At 43.6% G+C, this 23,816-nt stretch overlaps 2 protein-coding genes across 3 annotated transcripts in view; both read left to right on the forward strand.

Annotated features, from left to right (window-relative positions):
- PSTPIP2 (proline-serine-threonine phosphatase interacting protein 2) overlaps positions 1-18,062 on the forward strand; it is a 54,298-nt gene extending 36,236 nt beyond the window's left edge. The window contains exons 9-15 of the mRNA XM_087958698.1: positions 243-322; positions 3,391-3,489; positions 9,446-9,542; positions 11,476-11,554; positions 13,345-13,379; positions 14,659-14,721; positions 17,371-18,062. Of these exons, the coding sequence (XP_087814824.1) occupies positions 243-322; positions 3,391-3,489; positions 9,446-9,542; positions 11,476-11,554; positions 13,345-13,379; positions 14,659-14,711 (443 nt within the window). The 3' untranslated portion in view covers positions 14,712-14,721; positions 17,371-18,062. The remainder of the gene's footprint in view (positions 1-242; positions 323-3,390; positions 3,490-9,445; positions 9,543-11,475; positions 11,555-13,344; positions 13,380-14,658; positions 14,722-17,370) is intronic.
- A 4,553-nt stretch (positions 18,063-22,615) lies between these two features.
- The window catches only part of EPG5 (ectopic P-granules 5 autophagy tethering factor), a 100,296-nt gene continuing 99,095 nt past the window's right edge, over positions 22,616-23,816 (forward strand). For both annotated transcript variants that reach the window (XR_015748283.1, XM_087958702.1), the window contains exon 1: positions 22,616-22,762. Coding sequence is in view for 1 of the 2 variants with exons in the window: in XM_087958702.1 (XP_087814828.1) it covers positions 22,706-22,762 (57 nt within the window). In the remaining variant the exon portion in view is untranslated. The remainder of the gene's footprint in view (positions 22,763-23,816) is intronic.

The following is a 23,816-nucleotide window of genomic DNA, read 5'->3' on the forward strand; positions in this document are numbered from 1 at the left end:
CATCTTCGTTGCTTTTCTCTGCATTCTTTCTAGAGTCTCAACATCTTTTTTACATCATGGCGACCGAAACTGGATGCACTATCCCAAGTGTGACCTTACCAAGGCATTATAAAGTGTGGTATTAACACCTCACGTGATCTTGATTCCATCCCTCCGTTTTGATGCAGCTTAGGACTGTGTTGGCTTTTTTTGGCAGCTGCAGCACACAACTGGGTAACTTTATTGTTGCTTCCCATTTGCAGACAGGATGTACCAGAACAACATCAACGCTCTGGAGAAGATCAGGGAAGAATGGCAGAATGAACACATCAAGGCTTGTGAGGTAAACGAAACACAACATCACCAAAAGTAAAGCAGAGATCTTGTTTCTCAGTGTGATGTTTAAGGTGGAGGTGATAAGGGAAGTTCCCGAGATTTTTGCGTTCAAGTTTGGCAGGATTCCCCATTGTTTCTGGGTTCCCTTCTCTCTCTCCTTCTTTGTATTGTTGTTGTTACAAAAAGTAAGATATTCAGCTGAACCAACAGTTTAGTTGCTGATTCAGCTACATGACTGGGTGTTTGGTAGAAACCTTTGTGGACGCAGCCTGTAATTTAACAGCTGCATGTAAAATACTTCCACATAAGGGTATACTAGTTTATTTTGGAAAACCCAAAGATTTCCCTACGCAGCAGAGAAGAAGCCAACAAGGCAGAAAGCCAAACAAGTTCAAGAAAGTGGATTTCCCCATCATCCATTCCAAATAGATCCTAGAATACAGTTTTAAAATAAATTTATTTAATTTTTTGGTGTTATTGCTTCTCCCTTTTGGAATAGCATTGTCCCATACATTTTATTTATTTATATATCAAATTTGAAAGCCAGCTAATTCCGGCAAAAAAAACCCACCCGTGGGAGAAAATACAGTAGATTCACCTTATTACTTGCATAATATTTGCTCAAATATTGGAAGACTGCTATCATGTCTCTCTGAGTCCTTCTCATCATTAGACTAGACATACCTAATTCCTACAACCATTCTTCTTATGGTTCAGCCTTAGTTCTTAGTCTCTCATAAAACCATCTTGAACAGTTGCAAGAACTGGGCATGGCTAGTCTAGTGAAGAGAAGGACCAGGGGAGACAGGATAGCAGTCTTCCAATATTTGAGGGGCTGCCACAGAGAGGAAAAAGGGTCAAGCTATTTTCCAAGGCACCCAAAGGCCAGACAAGGAATAATGGATGGAAACTGATCAAGGAAAGATTCAACCAGGGGTGGGTTTCTACTGGTTCTGTCCATCTCTGTAGAACCGGTAGCTCTGAAGAGCAGCAGACATAGAACCAGTTCTATGTCTGCGGATGTTTTTGCCCACCCGCCTACACGGGCTCTTACCTGATCTTTATTTCTTGATTTTTCAACTTCAGCTGCCGAACGAGGCACAGCTGCAGTTAGAAAAGCAAGAAAAGAGGGCTGTTTCAAAGGCTGCTTCTCTGCAGGGAGCTGCTGATGACGATTTACAGACGCGCGGCTCGCAGCCTGCAGTGAAGCTCGTAAATCCTGAACCGGTAGTTAACCCTGTTGTATCCCACCCCTGGATTCAAACTAGAAATAAGGAGAAATTTTCTGACGGTGAGAACAATCAACCAATGGAACAGAAGTTGCCCTCAGAAGTTGTAGGAGTTTTATCACTTGAGATTTTCAAGAAGAGATTGGACTGCCATTTGTCAGAAATGGTGTAGGCAAGTCTCCTCCTTGGGTGGGGGGTTGGACTAGATGACCTACAAGGTCCCTTCCAACTCTGTTTATCTGATCTGATTCTGATTCTATCTTTGTTGATCTTCTCTGTACTCTTTCTAGAGTCTCACAGGAAACCTCATACTATTATGGACAAGCGGTTGTCTAATCCGACAATTTCAGGAGGCAAGCCATTCCACTGATTAATTGTTCCCACTATCAGACAATTTCTCCTTAGTTCTCGGTTGGACTGCTTTTTGATATGTTTCCATTACTTCTTGTCCTGTCCTCAGGCGCTATGGAGAATAAATTGAATAAATCTCTCTTCCCCGTGACAGCCCTTCAGATATTGGAAGGCTGCTGTCAGGTCACTTCTAAACTTCTCTTCATTAGGTTTAGACATACCTAGTTGCCTTAACCATTTATGGTATCTTTAGACCATTTATTCATCTTTAGACCAGAGGTGGGGAACTGGGCCTGGCTAGTCTAGTGAAGAAAAGGACCAGGGGAGACAGGATAGCAGTCTTCCAATATCTGAGGGGCTGCCATAGAGAGGAGGAAGGGGTCAAGCTTTTTTCTAAAGCGCCCAAAGGCCAGACAAGGAACAATGGATGGAAATTGATCAAGGAGAGATTCAACCTGGAAATAAGGAGAAATTTTCTGACAGTGAGAACAACCAACCAATGGAACAGAAGCTGCCTTCAGACGGTTTTGAGAGCTTCATCACTAGAAGTTTTCAAGAAGAGACTGGACTGCCACCTGTCAGAAATGGTGTAGAGTCTGCTTAGGTGGGGGGGGTTGGACTAGATGACCTACGAGGTCCCTTCCAACCCTGTTCATCTGTGTCTGTGTCACTTTATAAGAGAATAGAATTCTTTAGAATTCTTTGTTGGCCAAGTGTGATTGGACACACAAGGAATTTGTCTTGGTGCAAATGCTCCCAGTGTACATAAAAGAAAAGATACATTAATCAAGAGTCAAGAATCATCAGGTTACAACACTTAATAATAGCCATAGGGAACAATAAGCAATCAAATCATACTAGGAAACAATCAATATAAACCATAAGGGTGCAAGCGACAAAGTTACAGCCATACAGTCACAAGTGGGAGGGGATGGGTGATAAGGAGGGATGAGAAGATTAATAGTAATAGTAGTGCAGACTTTGAAAATAGTTGGACAGTGTTGAGGGAATTATTTGTTTAGCAGAGTGATGGCGTTCGTGGGAAAAAAATGTTCTTGTGTCTAATTGTTCTGGTGTGAAGTGCTCTATAGTGTTACCTTGAGGGAAGGAGTTGAAACAGTTTATGTCCGGGATGTGAGGGGTATGTAACTTGTGGACTTCAACTCCCAGAATTCCTGAGTCAGCATGAGGGAACTATGGCCCCTTGATGACGTGTGGACTTCAACTCCCAGAATTCCTGAACCAACTAACACTTCTCATCCAAGAAGCTTCTTCAGTTCTATGGGATCCTTCCATTCCCCACCATCCAGTCAGAGCTGAAGAAGCTTCTTGGATGAGAAGTGAAACGTCTTCAAAGCAAAACCAGAAAGTCCAGTTGCCTCTCGAAAAACAACCCATGACCTGGATGAGTAAGATACTCCATAGATACTCGGACACAATAATGCTGCTTCTTTTGAGGAGTTCAATAGCTGATCTTCTTCTGTGTCTCCTGCAGTTCTTCGAGAGTCAAGAATGCGAGCGGATCAACTATTTTCGGAACGCTATGTGGTTGCATGTCAACCAGCTGTCGGAAGGTTGTGTCAAGAATGATGACGTAAGAAAGGAGCGTCAATTCCTCCCTTCTGTAGATCGGGCATTGACAAACTTTTTTGGGATTGGCATTTTCAGGCTACAGGAAAGGAGTGCAGTGTCCTAGGGGTGGAGCTCTCACCTCACAATCAGGAGGCTGGGAGTTCGATCCCAGGTAGAGGCCCAGAGATTTCTCTCTCTGGGCACGATGAGAATATATCTGCTGAACAAAACTCCACATTGGCAACAGGAAGGGCATCCGGCCAGTAATCACTCCGCTCCATTCAGTTGCCCAGATTCCACCCTGCAAGGGATTAGGGGGTCATTCAAAGATGATGATTTTCAGATTACAGGTAGCCCTTGATTTATAACCATTGGTTTAATGCTTGTTCAAAGTTACAATGGCGTTGAAAAAAAGCGACATGCAATCCATCCTCACACTTACGACCCCCGCAGCATGTGAACCATGCGGTCCTTAAGCAAATCTGGCTTTCCCCATTGACTTTGCTTGTCAGAAAGCTGGCTGGGAAGGCTGCCAATGGTGATCACATGACCCCAGGGACACTAGGACAGTCGTAAATTCAGATGCCAAGCGCCTGAATTTTAATCCTGTGACCCCCGGGGGAATGCTGCAATCGTCGTAAGTGTGAAAAATGGTCATAAGTCCATTTTTTTCAGTACCATTGTCATTTTGAACGGTCACTAAAACAAATGGTTGGAAGCGGAGTTCTAACCCTCTCTCCCCGTCTCTGCTAGACTACCATAATTTATTCTATGTGAGCCTGCCCTTGAAGATGTACAGGTAGTCCTTCACTTAACGACCGCAATTGGGACTTGAACTTCCGTCATCAGTTGTTGCGGTTGTATGTTGAGTCGAATCGAGTTTTATAATCATCCGTGATGGTCAGAAATGTGAAGGATAGTTGTAAGTCATTTTTTTTCCCAGGGCCCTGGCTTGTAACTTCAAACGGTCACTCAATGGATGGTTGTAAGTCGAGGACCACCCATGAAAGAGACAAGATTGAATACCAGGAACTGCATTTTGGAAATTAAGATGAGGCCAAGCAGACTCCAGACTATGGATCTTGCTATTTGGCTCGTTCTCCAATTTTCCTTTGGGAAGGAGGGAGGGTTATTATAAATCAGATCTTAAGTTCTGTTCAGTTTGCCTGGAGTGTCCCCGAGGCAGAAAAACTGAATATAGATCAAACAAAGACTGGCAATATTTTTTTTTAAAAAAAGACTGAATCAAGTTCTTTCTCTTCCTTCTAGTATGTTTCTTCTTCCTGCACTCTACAGGTGAAACTCAAAAAAATTAGAATATCGTGCAAAAGTTCATTTATTTCAGTAATGCAACTTAAAAGGTGAACCTAGTATATGAGATACTCATTACATGTAGCAAAGCAAGATAGTTCAAGCCGTGATGTGTCATAATTGAGATGATTAGGGCTTATAGCTCATGAAAACCCCAAATCTACAATCTCAGAAAATTAGAATATTGTGAAAAGGTTCAATATTCTAGGCTCAAAGTGTCCCACTGTAATCAGTTGATTAAGCCATAGCACCTGCAAAGGGTTCCTGAGCCTTTAAATGGTCTATCAGTCAGGTTCAGTAGGAATCACAGTCATGGGAAAGACTGCTGACCTGACAGTTGTGCAGAAAACCATCATTGACACCCTCCATAAGGAGGGAAAGCCTCAAAAGGTAATTGCAAAAGAAGTTGGATGTTCCCAAAGTGCTGTATCAAAGCACGTTAATAGAAAGTTATGTGGAAGGGAAAAGTGTGGAAGAAAAAGGTGCACAAGCAGCAGGGATGACCGCAGCCTGGAGAGGATTGTCAGGAAAAGGCCATTCAAAAGTGTTGGGGACTTTCACAAGGAGTGGACTGAGTCTGGAGTCAGTGCATCAAGAGCCACCACACACAGACGGATCCCGGACATGGGCTTCTAATGTCATATTCCTCTTGTCAAGCCGCTCCTGAACAACAAACAACATCAGAAGCGTCTTACCTGGGCTAAAGCAAAACAGAACTGGTCTGTTGCTCAGTGGTCCAAAGTCCTCTTTTCTGATGAGAGCAACTTTTGCATCTCATTTGGAAACCAAGGACCCAGAGTCTGGAGGAAGAATGGAGAGGCACACACTGCAAGATGCTTGAAGTCCAGTGTGAAGGTTCTACAGCCTGTGTTGATCTGGGGAGTCATGTCATCTGCTGGTGTTGGTCCACTGAGCTTCATTAGGTCCAGAGTCAATCCAGCCGTCTTCCAGAAGATTTTGGAGCACTTCATGGTTCCTTCCACAGACGAGCTTTATGGGGATGCTGACTTCATTTTCCAGCAGGACTTGGCGCCTGCCCACACTGCCAAAAGCACCAAAACCTGGTTCAACGACCGTGGGATTACTGTGCTTGATTGGCCAGCAAACCTGCCTGACCTGAACCCCATAGAGAATCTATGGGGCATTGCCAAGAGAAAGCTGAGAGACATGAGACCGAACAATGCAGAAGAGCTGCAGGCTGCTATTGAAGCATCCTGGTCTTTCATAACACCTCAGCAGTGCCACAGGCTGATAGCTTCCATGACATGCCACATTGAGGCAGTAATTGCTGCAAAAGGGACCCAAACCAAGTACTGAGTACAAATGCATGCTTGTACTTTTCAGAGATCCGATATTGTTCTATGCACAATACTTGTTTTATTGATTGCATGTAATATTCTAATTTTCTGATATTGTGGATTTGGGGTTTTCATGAGCTGTAAGCCATAATCATCTCAATTATGACCAATCACGGCTTGAACTATCTTGCTTTGCATGTAATGAGTCTATCTCATATATTAGTTTCACCTTTTAAGTTGCATTACTGAAATAAATGAACTTTTGCACGATATTCTAATTTTTCGAGTTTTACCTGTATGTCTGCTGTGGTTTCCCTTTTGATCAGAACAATAGCTCTAAAAAAAAAGAGGAAATATCATCATTTTATTTATTTATCCAGTTTTCTGATTTCGGGGGTTCCCCTCTCCTAAAATCTAATCAATGAATCCAGCAATTGGTTATATCTTATCATTTTGGTTATGTCTAATGTATTTGGAGATATCATTGCTTCTATTGCTGAAAGCCAACCAGGTATTTTGATGTAGTGTTTTTATTTTATTTTATCCCCAACCTGTAGTAATGCATCCCTAATAAGATGGTTTTGAAAGTGTGAGTGTGTTTTGTTCTTTTCCTCCCACAAAAAGGCGTGCCATCCTATTTGTAGGTCATGTCCTTCTAAAGTTAATATTCTCTTATTATTTATTTATCCTGTTTTTCTGATTTGGGGGGGTTCCCCTCTCCTAAAATCTAATCAACTAATCAAGGAGAGATCCAACCTAGAAATAAGGAGAAATTTCCTGACAGTGAGAACAATCAACCAGTGGAACAACTTGCCACCAGAAGTTATGTGTGCCCCATCACTGGAGATTTTTAAGAAGAGATTGGACAACCACCTGTCTGAAATGATAAGGCAGTGGTGGCAAACCTTTTTTGGCTCCTGTGCCGATAATCGCGCTCGCGTGTCAGCACCCAGAAGGCAATGCGTGCTGCTCCTCCCACACCCTCTGCACCTGTGCGCACGATCCCCCCGCAGCATGCTGCGCGTCTGCGCATGCATGTGTGATCCCCTTGCCGCGCGCTGAGTGTCTGCACATGTGCGTGCGATTACCCCATGTGCCATCCATCTGCGCATGCACCCGCAACCCCCAGCATGCGGTACGCATCTCTGCGCATGCATGTGTGTCTCCCACGCATTCCCATGCCCCATGCATGCGCCCCAGATACCCAACAATCAGCTGTTGGGCAGCACTGGCATGCACGCGCATGCACAGTGAGGCTCTTCCAGGCGAGCTCTCACATGCTGGGGCAAATGGCTCTGCGTGCCACTTCTGGCACGCGTGGCATAGGTTCGCCATCACGGGTATAGGGTTTCCTGCTTGAGCAGGGGGTTGGACTAGAAGACCTCCAAGGTCCCTTCCAACTCTGTTATTCTGTTAGAATCTCTTAGGAGTTCTATTGGGGCAATAAGCAGGAGGTCATAATTAAGGTTCAGGTAGATGCATGTCCTCCACCCAACCCCCAACAGGACCAAGAGCAGCTTACAGGTAGTCCTCGACTTACAACCATCCGTTTAGTGACCGTTCAAAGTTACAACAGCACTGAAAAAAAAAAGGATTATTTTTCACACTTAAAATAATTCCAGCATCCCGAGAATCACGTGATCCAAATTCAGGCACTTGGGAACTGGCTCATATTTATGATGGTTGCTGTGTCCCAGGGACACGGGATTCCCCTTTTTTGCGACCTTCTAACAAGCAAAGTCATCGTGGGTACATGTTGTTTATCTCTACGTGCCTGTTGATGGCCGATTTCTCTGAGTGTTTTATTGTTGCTTTATGTTCACCTTATCAAATTGTCAGCCCAACCTTAAGTGAAAGCTGATCCACTTAACGACCGTGTCACTAACTTATCAAAGGCAGCGACTCACCTAAATAATAAGTGGCACGAAAGATCATAAGACGGGGCAAAATTCACTGAACCACTGCATTGTTTAGCAACGGAAATTTTGGCTTCGGTTGTGGTCGTAAGTTGAGGACTACCTGTAGCTGGGTGGAGATCCAACCATAACTTTGAACAGTCACTAAGCGGCCAATCATAAGTCGAGGACTACCTCGACAGGAGAAGATGTGGTGGAGTTTATTAAAAACTCCTCAGAAGTTGAAGAAATTGGCGTGATGTGAATATTCAGTTCAGAGATGGTTTTGATCGAAATTCTGAATTGATGCTTAAAAAGAAAGAGCTATACAAAGAACATCAGAATACCCTGAACCAATATCTATTAGAGAGGTCTTCAGTGCTGTGCTTGAGGAAGGGAAAATACCAAAATCTTGGAGAGAGGCCAATACAGTGTTGATTAGAAAAGAAGGTACAGATCAGACAAGAATTCAAAATTATAGGCCAATATCGCTCTTAAATACAGATTATAAAATATTTTACTACGATCATAGCTGAAAGATTTAAAAATTATTTAAATGAATTCACACATGGTGATCAAAACAGCTTCCTCCCAAATAGACAAACAAAATATAATGTGAGAATAGTCTTAGATGCCCTTGAATTCTATGAAGAACACAACGATCGACAGGCAGCCTTATTATTTCTAGATGCTCCCCCCCAAAATGATTTGAAGTTCTGAATTGAATTGTATAGCTCTGAATTGATCCAGATACATTTGCAGAAACATTTCCACTCCCCCCTGAATTTGGTTACTTCTCCAAAAACATATCAAAATTTTGAAAACAAAGTTTTCTGAACCGAGTCATGAAATCTATTCTGTTCTGTTCCATTCCATTTCCAGTCCTAGTACCATTTCCATTTCTATTTCCAATTCTATTTCCATTTCCATTCCATAGATGATCTGTTGTAATGACGAGGCAGTCGAGTTGTTTGATCATGAACAACTGAATCATGATCCTCTTTATTGGAGTCTAGTCTTGCATTTATACCCATTTTTAGTTATCCTCCATCGTTGGTTAACTTTGGTTACTGCTTAACTTTCGTTACTGTTTAGCACAGTAATTAATACAATTAATTATCTCTAGTTAAAGTCTAACATATGTTTACTTCCTCTTTCTAATCCTTCTTTAGATTAGTAACTTCGTTTACCTGAGTTGTATTTGCTTGGAAACATTCTTTATCTGAGGTTTGCCATCCGAGATTGGAATATTCCTGCAATTACAACTCTACAATGATCCAAATTGGATTTTTTCCTATGAAGGAATTGTTCCTCCAAAAGAGAAAAAAACAAACCACAAAGCACAAGATGTGGCCTGCAGTTTCTTACCTCCTGCTTCTCCTCCTGCGATGGCATTTTCATTCGGGAACAAAGGAGCGATTCGGGGCATGCCGTTTTCCTGCCACTAAAAGCAACGTTCTCTCCCCTATGACAGAACTACGAAGAGATCCGCAAAGCCCTCGAGCAGTGCAGCATCGGGAACGACATCGAGTGTTTTGTACATATTCGCAAGACCGGCAACCTCCCTCCAGGTAAAGAGATGGATGCCCGAGATCTCCGTTTCAAACGGTGCTCAATTCCAGTCTTTAAAACACGGTTCTGTAAAGGAATTTGGAGGTGATTTGGGGGAAGGGAGGGGAAAGGTATGAGAGATTCGTGGAAGAGGAAGAAAAGACGACAGTCCAGAGCTAGAAAGGAGCATGAGCAAGAAACTCTAGGTAACTCTATCTTGATTTTCTTTAGCATAAGAGGCGATAATGAGAAACTTGGACGGGCTTTCAAGTTTCTGTTATTATACCCGACTGCAACCCCAGAATCCTTCTGTGCCTCCTCCTTGATCTGGTTTGAAGTCGAAGGGCTGATACCAATTTTAAACATTGGTGTCTTGCCACTTCCTCTTACTCCACCAGTCCACTTTGATTTTTCTGGCTGTACAGCAAATTATATAGCAAAATTCATAATCGGGGTAGTTATATCCATCCATATAACAATCAATACAGCCGCTTCACAAGCTCTACAATACTCCCAAGTCCCCTGTTTAAGGATTAAGACACTAAGCTAGAAACCAGGAGACTGTGAGTTCCAGTCCCGCCTTAGGCATGAAAGCCATCTGGATGACTTTGGGCCAATCACCTGGAGACTGTGAGTTCTAGTCCCGCCTTAGGCATGAAAGCCATCTGGATGACTTTGGGCCAACCACCTGGAGACTGTGAGTTCTAGTCCCGCCTTAGACATGAAAGCCATCTGGGTGACTTTGGGCCAATCACCTGGAGACTGTGAGTTCTAGCCCCGCCTTAGGCATGAAAGCTGGCTGGGTGACTTTGGGCCAATCACCTGGAGACTGTGAGTTCTAGTCCCGCCTTAGGCATGAAAGCCATCTGGGTGACTTTGGGCCAATCACCTGGAGACTGTGAGTTCTAGTCCCGCCTTAGGCATGAAAGCCATCTGGGTGACTTTGGGCCAATCACCTGGAGACTGTGAGTTCTAGCCCCGCCTTAGGCATGAAAGCCATCTGGGTGACTTTGGGCCAATCACCAGGAGACTGTGAGTTCTAGCCCTGCCTTAGACATGAAAGCCATCTGGGCGACTTTGGGCCAATCACCTGGAGACTGTGAGTTCTAGCCCCGCCTTAGGCATGAAAGCCATCTGGGTGACTTTGGGCCAATCACCTGGAGACTGTGAGTTCTAGCCCTGCCTTAGACATGAAAGCCATCTGGGCGACTTTGGGTAAATCACCTGGAGACTGTGAGTTCTAGTCCCGCCTTAGGCATGAAAGCCATCTGGGTGACTTTGGGCCAATCACCTGGAGACTGTGAGTTCTAGCCCCGCCTTAGACATGAAAGCCATCTGGGTGACTTTGGGCCAATCACCAGGAGACTGTGAGTTCTAGCCCCGCCTTAGGCATGAAAGCCATCTGGGTGACTTTGGGCCAATCACCTGGAGACTGTGAGTTCTAGCCCCACCTTAGACATGAAAGCCATCTGGGTGACTTTGGGCCAATCACCAGGAGACTGTGAGTTCTTGCCCCGCCTTAGGCATGAAAGCCATCTGGGTGACTTTGGGCCAATCACCAGGAGATTGTGAGTTCTAGTACATGAAAGTACATGAAAGTCAGCAAAATGACCTTGGGCCGATCACTCACTCTCAGCCCAACCAAGTCGGAGGGTTCTTAAAATTAGAGGAAGGTATATTGTAAATTGTTATATTTCCTGCCTTGAATTATTCATACAAATAATAAAACTGTGTTATAAACAGACAAATACGTATCTAGGACCATGTTTTGCTAGAAAAAAGTATGTAAGTCAGAAGGGGCTACTCCTACAAACCCCTCAATACTTCTCTCCACTGGCTCAGAATTCTAAGAATTGTCATCTCAGCATCAGAAAGTAACATATCCCATCCAGTGTGGGCCAATGTTAGTTGTTGCTTCTTTCAAATTTCTTTTTTGCTTTCTGCTTTTTGCAGTTCCTATAGTCTATGAAAATTATTATAGCACAGAGAAGAAAACCGGGCCTAGAAGAAGCCAAGTTCCAGCGCCCGGCACGTAAGAATGAAAAAGCACATGTTATTTTTTTTCTTAATGCTAATGTGGTTCTCTTTCAGTTTATTTACTTAGTTGCGTTATGCTAACCTCATAGACAAGAATAATGATATTATTATTGAATTAAAAATGCACTGATCCTTGACTTATGTCTACAAACTGCTTCCTTTGAGCAACTTAATAGTCCCATAAAAAAGTAGCCAAAATGCCTATTGTCACATTACAGGTAGTCTGTGACTTATGACCATTCATGCAGTGGTTTTTGGTCACGCGATCAGAGTTTGGTCACGCGATCAGAGTTCAGATGCTTGGCAACTGACTCACATTTATGACGGTTGCTTTGTCCCGGGGTCATGTAATCCCCCTTTGTGACCTTCTGATAAGCCAGTGTCACAGTGGGGGAAGCTGTTCTGACCTAAGCATCACAAAATCACAAAGCAGACTCCTCGTCCGGACAAAACCTCTTTTATTTAGGCTAATGTGAATTCCTCTCATTCACATCCAGCAAAGTCCCGGCAAACAGTCTTTCAAGAGTGATTTACAAGCACAGACCTTTATCAGGCTTGGAGAGTTGCCAGGCCAATAGCTTCCAAATGCCATGCTGTAGCAGCAATTACTTGGCAAGAAGTCAGGAACAAATCTTTACCCTAATTAAACGAACTAATTGTCTCCTGCAAACCCCACTCCCCTTTCCCTCCCCTTTATTCCGTATGGGAGGGGCCATTCACTATCCACCTGTGCCTTTACTCCTGAGTCGACCCTTGTTCCTTAACTCTTCCCTTCTCCTGGCAACTCTGTGCATGCGCACATTGGGAACAGGCTCCAGCTGTTCTTCCCTACTGATCTCTGACTCTGAAGGCAGCTGATAACTGACCCTGGCCCCACCTCTGCCTCCGATGCAGAGCCTTCATCAGAGCCTTCCCCAGACTCCAGGACTGGCCCACGTTCTTCCCCAACCTCCTCACTGTCCGTGTCTGCCGCCAGCTCTGCTGGCAGGCCACAACAGAAGCCAGAAGTCAACAACCATGTGACTAACTTAACAACTGCAGGGGTCACTGAACAGCTGTGGCAAGAAAGGTTGTAAAATGGAGTTAAGCTTGCTTAGCAATTGTCTTCCTTTGCGACAGAAATTTGGGGCCCAACTGGGGTCGCAATTGGAGGACTGCCTGTATTTGGGGTGGGTATCATATCCTCTGTCGAGGCTTGCTTGAGAGTTAGCTGGGTTGACTTGGCCTAAACCAGTGATGGCTAACCTTTTCAGCTTGGTGTGTCGAAAATCGGGAAAAAGTGTAGCCTTCCTCGGGTCGTGTGTCACTTCAAGAAATATCAATAATTTGGTTTATGACGGACTGGGCTGGGGTGATCACACAGGGCTGTGAAACTCGTCTCCCTGGTCTCAGGGCTGCAGGTGCAGGGTGTGGGGATTGGAAGGCCACCTTACAGGGCTGTGAACCTCATGGATCTCCTTTCCTCCTGTAGCGTTCCTGAGGTAATGAAACTGACAAACCTCAGTTTATGGCGGTTAAAACTGGTTCTCTGCTGCAAAGATCTTGCGGCAGCGGTGACACCATGCCTCCATGCAACAAGCAGGGAGCAGGGATTGGAGCAGAGCACAGGCAGCCTCTAAATGTGCAGGTTTTCCCCACACCAACAGGCGTGTCAGTCAAAGTGCCTCGGCGTGTCACGAGTGACACGCGTGTCATAGGTTAGCTATCACTGGCCTAAACCAAGTTGCCTGAAGGTAGTCTGAAGTTGGGTTGGATCGATTTACCTGCATCTTTTCTCCCCTGCAGGAGACCCCAGATGCCCATCCCTTCCAGCGAACCAGGTGAGTACACCTGGCACTCCCTTGCCAGGGGAGACCACGGATGGAGAACTTTGAAGCAGAACTTTGAATTGTTAAATATGGAAATAGAGCGAGGGAGAGAGAGCTTGTGATAGAGGGGAGGACAGAGATTTAATTTCCCCATCGCCTTCTGCTTTTCCCCAACGTTGTGGAAAACAGGTGCATGAAAATTTCCCACGCAGGTAGTCCTCAACTTATGACGGGTCGCGTAGCAACTGTTCAAAGTTACAATGGACACCCAAAAAAAGGTACTTTTTATGACCCAGAGTCGAAGTTCCAACGGCTGCCTCTCTTTCTGTGGTCATGTGATCACATTTTGGCCACTTGACACTCAAATCCCATTAACGGCCATTTGCTGCATCCTGGTTTACGCTGTGTTTTGTTTTGTTTTTTTTGCAGGAAACTGGGATTTACTTCTGGTTTCCAGCAAAAAAAAAATGTCCATGACAGACAATGACGTTTCATGGATTGTCTTAATGACTATGCAGATTCATTTAAGAACTGCTGCAGAAAATGTCATAAAAACAAGAAGCGGTTATGTGATGACCTGCTTAATGACCACGATGACTTAAAGCTGTCGAAAGGTTGAGGACTACCTGCCTTGTGGGCAAAGAGCACCTTAAAAGGCGGGAAGTGTTAATTATGGATCCTTAAATGATAATGCTTAGTTCCTGATCAGTAGTTGGATTCAAATTTTTTTACTACAGGTTCTATGGGCAAGCCTTGGTGGGTGTGGCATGGCTTGGTGGGTGTGGCTTGGTGGGCGTGGCAGGGGAAGGATACTGTAAAATCCCTATTCCCTCCCCTCTCCTGGGGGAAGGTTACTGCAAAATCCCATTCCCTCCCCATCCCACTAGCCTGCTTTCCAGCTCCATTCTCCTGTGCAGGGCAACAAAAGAAGACCCAGCCAATCAGCTGGGACTCGGGAGGCGGAGAATAGATGGGGGCGGGGCCAGTCAGAGGTGGGATTTGCCAGTTCTCTGAACTACTCAAAATTTCTGCTAGCGGTTCTCCAGAACTGGTCAGAACCTGCTGAATACTTACATCTGTTCCTGACCTTGATTTGCATTATCTCCAACTACTGGTAATAAACATTTTGTGGCTCTCCTAATCTTAATTAGATTTTGCACCTGCCTGATATCTCCTGAATGTTCTTTTGTTCTTACCCATCTTGGTGGTCAATCAAGCACAGTGTTGCCATTTTAAATTTCGGCTCAGACATTTTTACCTTGTGGATTAATTGTCACCTTTGTTTCTATAGGTGATGCTAACTATGCTTCTGTGGATGGCTATAGCTTAATTCATCCCCACTAGCCCAGAGATGGTAAGTTTGGCCATTTAGAAAAGGAACTTCCAAGTGCTTATCTAATTAAGCATATTACTGGAATAGAATAATACAGAATATCTCTGTGTTTATACAAGATCTTAAGGCAGTTTTTTTTCTTAATCTTGGCAACTTTAAGATGTGTGGACTTCAATTCCCAGAATTCCCCAGCCAGCCACACTATTTTATTTATTTATTTATTTGATTTGCCAATTGTTTACAAGATAATAGGTATAAGTGTATACATAGTTGTGAATACATGAAATGGGTACATATAAGAAAAATAAAAGAAGAATAAGAGAAACAATAGGACAGGGACGGTAGGCACGTTGGTGCGCTTATGCACGCCCCCTACAGACCTCTTAGGAAAGGGGTGAGGTCAATAGTAGACAGTCTAAGGTTAAAGTTTTTGGGGTTTGGGGAAGAAACTACAGAGTCGGGTAGAGTATTCCAGACATTGACCACTCTATTGCTGAAGTCATATTTCCTGCAATCAAGTTTGGTGCGGTTTACTTTGAGTTTGTATCTATTGTGTGCTCTTGTGTTGTTATGGTTGAAGCTGAAGTATTCATTGACAGGTAGGACATTGCAATGTATGATTTTATATACCATGCTTAAATCAGACCGAAGATGGCGTAATTCAAGGTTTTCTAGTTCTAGAATTTCAAGTCTGGTGGCATAAGGTATTCTACAACGAGTAGAGGAGTGGAGAACTCTTCTTGTGAAATATTTCTGGACTTTCTCAATTGTGCTAATATCAGATACGTAATGTGGGTTCCAGACTGATGAACTGTATTCGAGTATTGGTCTAGCAAATGTTTTGTATGCTCTGGTTAGTAGTGTGATATTACCAGAGAAAAAGCTACGTAGGATTAGGTTAACAACTCTTAATGCCTTTTTGGCTATGTAGTTGCAGTGGGCTCTAGCACTTAGATCACTAGGCTAACAGTGTTGGAAGGGACCTTGGAGGTCTTCTAGTCCAACCCTTGCTCACACAAGAAAGCCATTTCAGACAAATGGCTGTCCAATGTTTTCTTAAAAACTCCCAAGGTTTTAATGCTGGCTAAGGAATTCTGGGAGTTGAAGTCCATGCATCTTAAAGTTGCCAAGATTGAAATGTGTTAAGTTATGGTTTAATTGATAGTTATACTTTGGCTGTTCTTAAGTACGAATAAACAAGATTTGCTGATTGTACGCTAGGCCCTCAATCATAAACCATAGCTTACAAAGAGTATTGCTAGGTTAATACAAGATGCTAAACCATAAAATAACATATCGTGTTAATCTCCCCAAATAAGGTTTGCTCGATCTGGACTTACCTTATTGCAAGGATGCAACTCTTGCAATTTGGAAGCCACGGATCTTGGCTTACCACAAAGTGTAAATCCCACCAGTGGTGTTTTAATCAGCAAATCACAGATCATGGCTTAGTTTAATACAGGTATTCCTCAACTTAACAATAATTCATTTAGGGATAGTTCAAAGTTACAATGGCACTGAAAAAAATGATTTATGACTAGTGGTGGGCTGCATATTTTTTAACAACCGTTTCTCTACCCTAATAGAGAACCGGCTGGGTGGTCATGTGACTGGGTGGGCGTGGCCAGCTCGACATCACTCACCACACCTGGCCCCGTCTCCCGGCCTCAACAAGATATGATCTCTATTTACTATTACTGAACTGTGGGTGAGGTCACTCATGACATGCAGCCCCGCCTCCTGGGCAAATTTCAAATTTCAGCCGATTGGGGATAATCCCACCGCTGGCTGGCCCCTCCCCCGCCCATTTTTTGGCCTGTTTATGGGCCATTTTCAGGATGTTTTAGGGCATTTTGGGGGGCATTTTTGGGGCTGTTTTCAGGCTATTTTTGGGTTGTTTTGGGGATGTTATTGGGCTGTTTTCAGGCCATTTTCAGGCCATTTTTCGGACTGTTTTCAGGCCATTTTCAGGCTGTTTTGTGGCTGTTTTGAGGCCGTTTTTTGGATAGTTTTCAGGCCATTTTCCAGGCCATTTTCAGGCTGTTTTGGGGGACATTTTCAGGCTGTTTTTGGACAGTTTCCAGGCCATTTTCCAGGCCATTTCCAGGCCATTTTTGGTCCATATCCAGGCCATTTTTGGTCTGTTTTCAGGCCATTTTTCGGGGATGTTTTCAGGCTGTTTTTCAGGCCATTTTCAGGCTGTTTTTTGGGCTGGTTTTGGCCCCCCAAATGGCTGAAAAATGGCCCAGAAAACAGGCTGAAAATGAGCAGGGTGGGGCTAGCCAGTGATGGGATTTGCCGATTCGCCAAACTACACAGAATCATAACTACCGGTTTGCCTGAACCGGTGTGAACCGGCAGCAGCCCACCTCTACTTATGACCATTTTTCACTCTCACAACCATTGCATGGTCACATGATCAAAAATTCAGATGCTTGGCAACTGACTCCGCCAGATTCACTTAACAGCTGTGTTCCTAACAGCAATTGCAGTGATTTACTTAACATGTTGGGGCAAGAAAGTTTCGTAAAATGGAGCAAAACTCACTTGACAAATGTCTCACTTAGCGACAGAAAAGTTGGGCTCCATTGTGGTAATAAGTCGAGGACTACCTCTAGATGGATCCAGTCTGCATTTTTTCTCACTCTCTGATCTTTTTCTTCCCTCTAGATCTTGGAGTCTTTCATTTGATGATACCTCTATGAGGAAATGAAATAGCAGCATTTTAAAAGCTGTCTCCATATACAAAACTCCCCAAATGGAGTTTTGCTCTTTTTGGGGGTGCAAGAATTATTGTTTTAAAAACAACAATCGGAAGTGGACATTTTGGAAAGATGGAGGATGGTTCCACAGCAGAAAAGTACCAAGAGAATGCTAATTTTCTGGCAAATGACACCAATATTCTGCAGGGGTTGTTTGCAGGATGTGGTCAAAAAAGTTAAGATGGCAGCTGTAGCATCAACTGCATCCTTAGAGCCACAATCTTACCTTTTTTTGTCCACATCCTTGGACCCCTGTTTTTTTAATTTTTTTTTATTTAAAAGAGGAGGGGCTTTACATTTACACATATGTGTGAGTTACCTTAAAAATTGGGTGCCTTGGGAAACACTGCAGTTTTTAACCTGACCTACCTCACATGGTTGTTGTGAGGCTGGAACTAGTCAGTTCCATGATATTAGTATTATATTAGATATTCTTAGATCTTACTTAATTCAGTTAGAGGGTCCTGGGAAAACTTAGAGTTCTGATTATCTTCCTTTTTTAGTTTTAATCCTGTAAAATCTAAAGCAAATGGACTCTTCCTGATTCAATAAGAAAGATTCAATAAGCAATAATAATTAAAATACTTATTTGTCTGCAAATGACTCGGGAATCAATCTGTGGGAACTGCAGTAACATTCAGGTTAATTCTTCTCCTGGACCTTTGAATCCTGATGGTGCGGAGTCAGCAGCCTGTGAAACTGCTTTTAGTTAAAAGCAAGTCTCTAGTCCTCATGATTACATGGGACAGAAAATATGTGGCTGCTTTACTATGCACTCATGAAAAGTTCTGGAAGCCAAATCAGGTTGCTACTGGATTTCTCTCTGCTTTTATTTTATTTTTTTGGTCATCCATACTTTTAATCCTATCCCATTTCTATTATTACTATTCTATTTTTGGAAGATGAATTCTAGGAGAAAAAAATAAGCAATTAATATTAAACTGTATCCTTGATGTGACAACTGCTTTGTTGGGCACAGATGGGCTCTGTTAATTTAGGAAAGTTTCTATTTGTATAGTTTTTTTTCCAGGTTGGAACTGTGGGATCCTTGGTGCTCCTCTCACCTTCCCTGTTTTCTTGTAGACATCTCATTACCAAACTATCTAACATCATCAGTGCTACAAGGGCGTGGGGTTTGCTCTCAGTTTATATACAAGTAGCTTGTCCTGTCAGTATTGGTGGGAGTATTCTTGGTGGTTTCTTCATGAAGACCAACCATTGTATGGAAACTGAGAGCAAACTCACTACCTACTAGCACCGATGGTGTTACCAAGAGTGGTAATGAAATGTCTGCAAGAAAATACCTAAGCTCAGCCTCAGACACCATACATCAGAATGTCTGCTATTCTCTGTGTAGTATTTATAGTGCCTGTTGTAAGTGCTTTTTTAAGATGTTGATTAGGGTGTGTTGATGGCTGGCTTTTAAGTTATTAGCTGTCCATTTGCTTGCAAGTGGCTACCTTACGAGGACAATTTATGCATTGTAAAGATTGCTTGGAGGTGGGAGATACTTCCAATGTAATCTACTGGATCCCCTGTGACTATGTGGGACAGACAGGGAGGAAGCTAACCCACCAGATTACAAGAACATAAGCGATGGGTTGGATGAGGAGATCCAAACTCATTGGTTTGCCTCACACTACAATGAACAAGGGCACACATTCAATTTTGCTGTTACTAAGATTGTCGGACGAGCAGGCACAAAAACAGCCAGGGAAGTGACTTGAAGCCTGGGAAATCAATCAACTGGAGTGTTGATTTACCATCAGCCTATCGAGTATTTAGAAGGTGAGGGCTGGGCAGCACAAGCAAACTACAACCAATGACTTAAAAGCCAGCCATCAATACACCGCAATCAACATCTAAAAAGACACACACAACAGGCACTATAAATACCACATAGAGAACAGCACACACACACACATACACAGCTAGAGAGTTTTCTAAAGATGGGATCCAGCATAAGCCTGAAAACTCAGAAGGCAAAGCATCTGGTTCCAGGGACTGACCAAGATTGGATCCTATAATAAATCCATTATTTTCTGGCATGACCCATGTGAGGGACAGGATTGCTATTGGGGAGAGCAATGGTATGCTGCCTAATTTTCTACGAAGGACTGCAGGTGAAACAACTCCCATGGATTGCCAGGAGGAAGGTCCTTTCATGGTCTTCAGGAATCCAACTCTCAAATCAAAGTTATTGGGTGAGGCATGGACTGCACTGACTCAGTTGAAATGGAATCCAGATTAAAACTAGAACCAAACAGAGAATGAGATCTACCTCCTTCAGGCACAGCCATAATCGGAATTGCCCAAAGTTCTTTCATTACATCCCCACCCAGCAAAAGAGTCAACCAAGCCTGGGACTCACCATGTTCCCAGCATCTTTCTTCCCCACTTGGAACTGAACCCAGAAGGATTGATTGATTGATTGATTGATTGGTCAAGTGATTATAAGATAACAGGTACAAGTATAAACATAGTTATGAATACATGACATGGATACGTATAAGAAAAAATAAAAAGAAACAATAAGACAGGGCTATTTATATATAAATACAAATAGGATATTTCTTCCAACAATAATAATCTTCCTTTTTAATATTTCCTAGAATATTTCATTCTTCTAGGAGAAGGGTGGATACTAACTTTCTACAGGAGACTCCAGGCAATGGGTTCAAATGGTGTGTGTTTCCTGTAAAACTAGTTCCCTCCAGATCAGGGGTTCGCACCTATTCACTAGAACCGGTTGTTAACATTCTAAGCAGTTTGGAGAACAGGTTGTTAGAAGAAATTACTGGCCTAATCCTGTAAGGAAGGCAGGAAGGAAACATTCTGGTGTTGCTTACAGAAACTGCCTCTCTGTTAACCCTTATTACGTTCTTGGCAGGACTAGACTTCCTATCTCAGAAACTTCTCTGGAGTTTTTCCCCCCTCCTTTGCTGGTACTTTGCTTGTGTGGAGTGACCATTCAAAGTTACAATGGCACTGAAAAAAGTGACATGACCATTTTTCACACTTACAACTGTTGCAGCATCCCCACAGTCATGAGAGGCCAGGCGAGGAGATGCGTGCCTCGATGTGAGTGATGTTGAGTTGGCCACACCCAGCCAGTCACATGACCACCAAGCCACGCCCACCAACTAAGTCACACCCACAGAACCAGTTTTTAAAAAAATTTGAATCCCACCCCTGCTCCAGATGTGTTATTGGGCTGGGAATTACATAGTTCAAGAAAATAGACAAAGCGTAGGAGGACTATAAAATTGCACATTGGGTCTGTTTGGGCAGGGAGATGACTTACAAGGTCCCTTCCAACTCTGTTAATCTGTATCTGTATTTGCATAGGCAGGTCCCAAATCCGAATACAAATTAACAACTCTTGTTTGTAAAGCAAAAAAAAAAAGAACAGCTTTGCTTTTCTCACCCCAACCAGGCGTCGCTCTTCCACGTTGCAATGTTATGACTTTGCAGGACTCCCTTCCTCGATGGTGATTGGCGGAGAAGAAAGTGATGGCTTGCAAAATTGATGGAGGCTGAAGATGCCCGAAAGAGAAACAACAAGCCTTCATTGTCGCCAAAGAATAAAATTAAAATGTCAAAACTAATGCAAACCTTATTTTTTTTCTCTCGTTGCTTTCCTCACACTTGTATACCTTTATGAAGGGGACAGTTCTTCATTGCCTCCATTCCCAGAAAACCCAGGGTGGGGCTGTTGGAAGTTAAATCCCACCCCTCTCCTAGAAAAATGAAATATTTTAGGATATACTAAAAAAGCCGGAATATTTACCCTAAAAGAGAAGTTGAAATTCAGAGAGGCAGAAACTCATCCCCCCTCCCCTTTGTTAATGGGACATTAAGGCCTGGGGCAGTCTATTCTACATAACAAAGATCTACCTCCTTCAGGCAGAGCCATTCAATTGCCCTTCATTGCATCACCCACCACGTTTCAATCAAACTTAGCACATGGACAACCTAAAAAGCTAGCTATGACCTCTGACAGCAACGAATAGAATAGAAATAGAATAGAATTCTTTATTGCCCAAGTGTGATTGGTCACACAAGGAATTTGTCTTGGTGCAAATGCTCTCAGTGTACCTAAAAGAAAAGATACATTCATCAAGAGTCAAGAATCATCAGGTATCACACTTAATAATAGTCATACGGTACAATAAGCAATCAAATCATACTAGGAAAAAGTCAATATAAATCGTAAGGATACAAGCGATAAAGTTACAGTCATACAGTCACAAGTGGGAGGGGATGGGTGATAAGGAGCGATGAGAAGATTTAATAGTAATAGCAGATTTAGTAAATGCTGTAGTTGGACAGTGTTGAAGATCAGGATACTCTTCCTGTGCCCCAGAAAGTTCAAAGCCCCAAAGAGGGCATAAAACCCAGGGACTCTCAGCATCTCTTCCCTTTTCTTCTTTGCCCAAGAGCTCCAAGGCAGGTCATCCTGTCCACCATTAAACTATCTTCCCAAACAGCCTCCATGTTTCCAGTTAGTTGTCTTTCTCCCCACTTTGGAACTGAACCCCAGATGGATATTTCTTCCAAGATAAAAGAAGCCAATTCACCTTCAATTGATGTCTAGGGACAAATTCAGAGAGTTTTCTCAGAAACAAGAACAGAAGCAGTTTCCCATGTCTTCCCCTGGGTTGTTTTCAGATTGAGCAGCCCGGCCTGGGATTTCCTGATGGTCTCCCATCCAAGCAGTCCCTCCCACTTGCTGAGCTGCCCCAATAGGCAGAAGCCTGTGAGGTGCTGCCACCTTAAAAACAGGGGAGCATCTCCATGCCATTCTCTTCTAGGGGTGTTTTAAGCAATATTTCTGGCATCTCAAGAAGCCCAGAAGAGGTGTGGACTTCAGCTCCCAGAATTCTCTGCTCTGAATTCAGAGTATTCTTCTGACTGGGGAATCCTGGGAGTTGAAGTCCACCCCTCCCCCTTCTTCCTGGCTCTCTGATAGAAAAAAAAACAGGCTGAATTCAGAGGTGGGCGTGGCTATGCCGGAGGGGCGTGGTTACGCAGTCGGAGGAGCCCAAGGGGAAAGTATTCACATTCTCCTCTGATTGGAATGCGGAAGCTGCGGGCTGGTTGGCGCTTCTTCCCTTTCCTACGTCTAGGGGCCTTCGCCTTTTCGATCACGTGACCCCTGACCACGCCTCCTCTCCGCCTGTTCGGGCACCGCAGAAACAAACAAGCCCGAAGGAAGAAAGAGAGAAGCGGCGGCCGGGCGGATGGCGGAGGCGGTCAAGCCCCGCAGCCGGAGCAAGACCGGCCGGGCCACAGCCAAGGTAACCCGCGGGACTACAATACCCATCGTCCCCCATCAGGAACACCACCACCATCCCCCTTTTTGTTTTGGTAACCCCCCCTAACCCCCCATCTGCTTTGGATGATGGGGGACGGACCACGGAGCCCATGCTTCTCAGCGGACGTCGCTTCGGGTGGCCTAACTACAACTCCCATCGTTCCCGCCGCTCCTCTTCCCAGCTAGCCATTGGGAATGCAGTGGAGGGGGGGGGAGAGAGAGAGAGAGAAGGGAGGCTTCATCTCCCCACCCCACCCAATGACCCCAAAGGGTGGGCCAGCTGTGGCTGCTGGGAGTTGTAGTCCCACTCTCAGATTTTTGCCCTTTGATTGTGGGAAGAGGTGCATAAGGGCCGGAAATATCATTTAAAGGGCCCAGTAAGATAGGCTGCTCCTGGTCATGGAGGTTCTATTGCCTCCTCTAATACCTCTCTCTCTCTCTCTCTCTCTCTCTCCCTCTCCCTTATGTTATGTTATGTTAATTATATTATAACATTACATTTATATATTATATTACATTTATTATATATATATATCATATTGTATTATATTATATTAATTATATATTATATCATATCATATCATATATCATATCATATAAATTCTTCCTTATTCCAGCATCTCATTAGAGGAGTTAAAATATATATGTATAATGAAATGAATATATGCATATGCATATATACATATACATACATACATACATGCATATAATTATATTATGTAATATTATACACATACATAATTTTATTTTCATTTATTGAAGTGCTATGCTACCTATGCTACCTATCCCACCCAAGTGGTCGGATTGACTCCTCCTCCTCCCATTGGATCACACCTGGGATTATTTAGCCTTCAAAAAGCCATTCCTGGCCTCATAATTGGAGCAAAATCATCACAGCTGTGTGTGTGTCTCCACCTGGGCCAGGTGAAGAGGGGTGGGACTTCAACTCCCAGAATTCCTGAGCTAACATGGCTGGAGGAGGAATTCTGGGAGTTGAAGTCCTCAAGTCTTAAAGCTCCCTGCTGTAGATGGTCCTT

The sequence above is a fragment of the Notechis scutatus genome, chromosome 2 (assembly GCF_049901735.1).
Source record: "Notechis scutatus isolate UNSWTSFEM ecotype Mainland chromosome 2, rNotScu1.2, whole genome shotgun sequence".
Lineage (NCBI taxonomy): Eukaryota > Metazoa > Chordata > Lepidosauria > Squamata > Elapidae > Notechis > Notechis scutatus.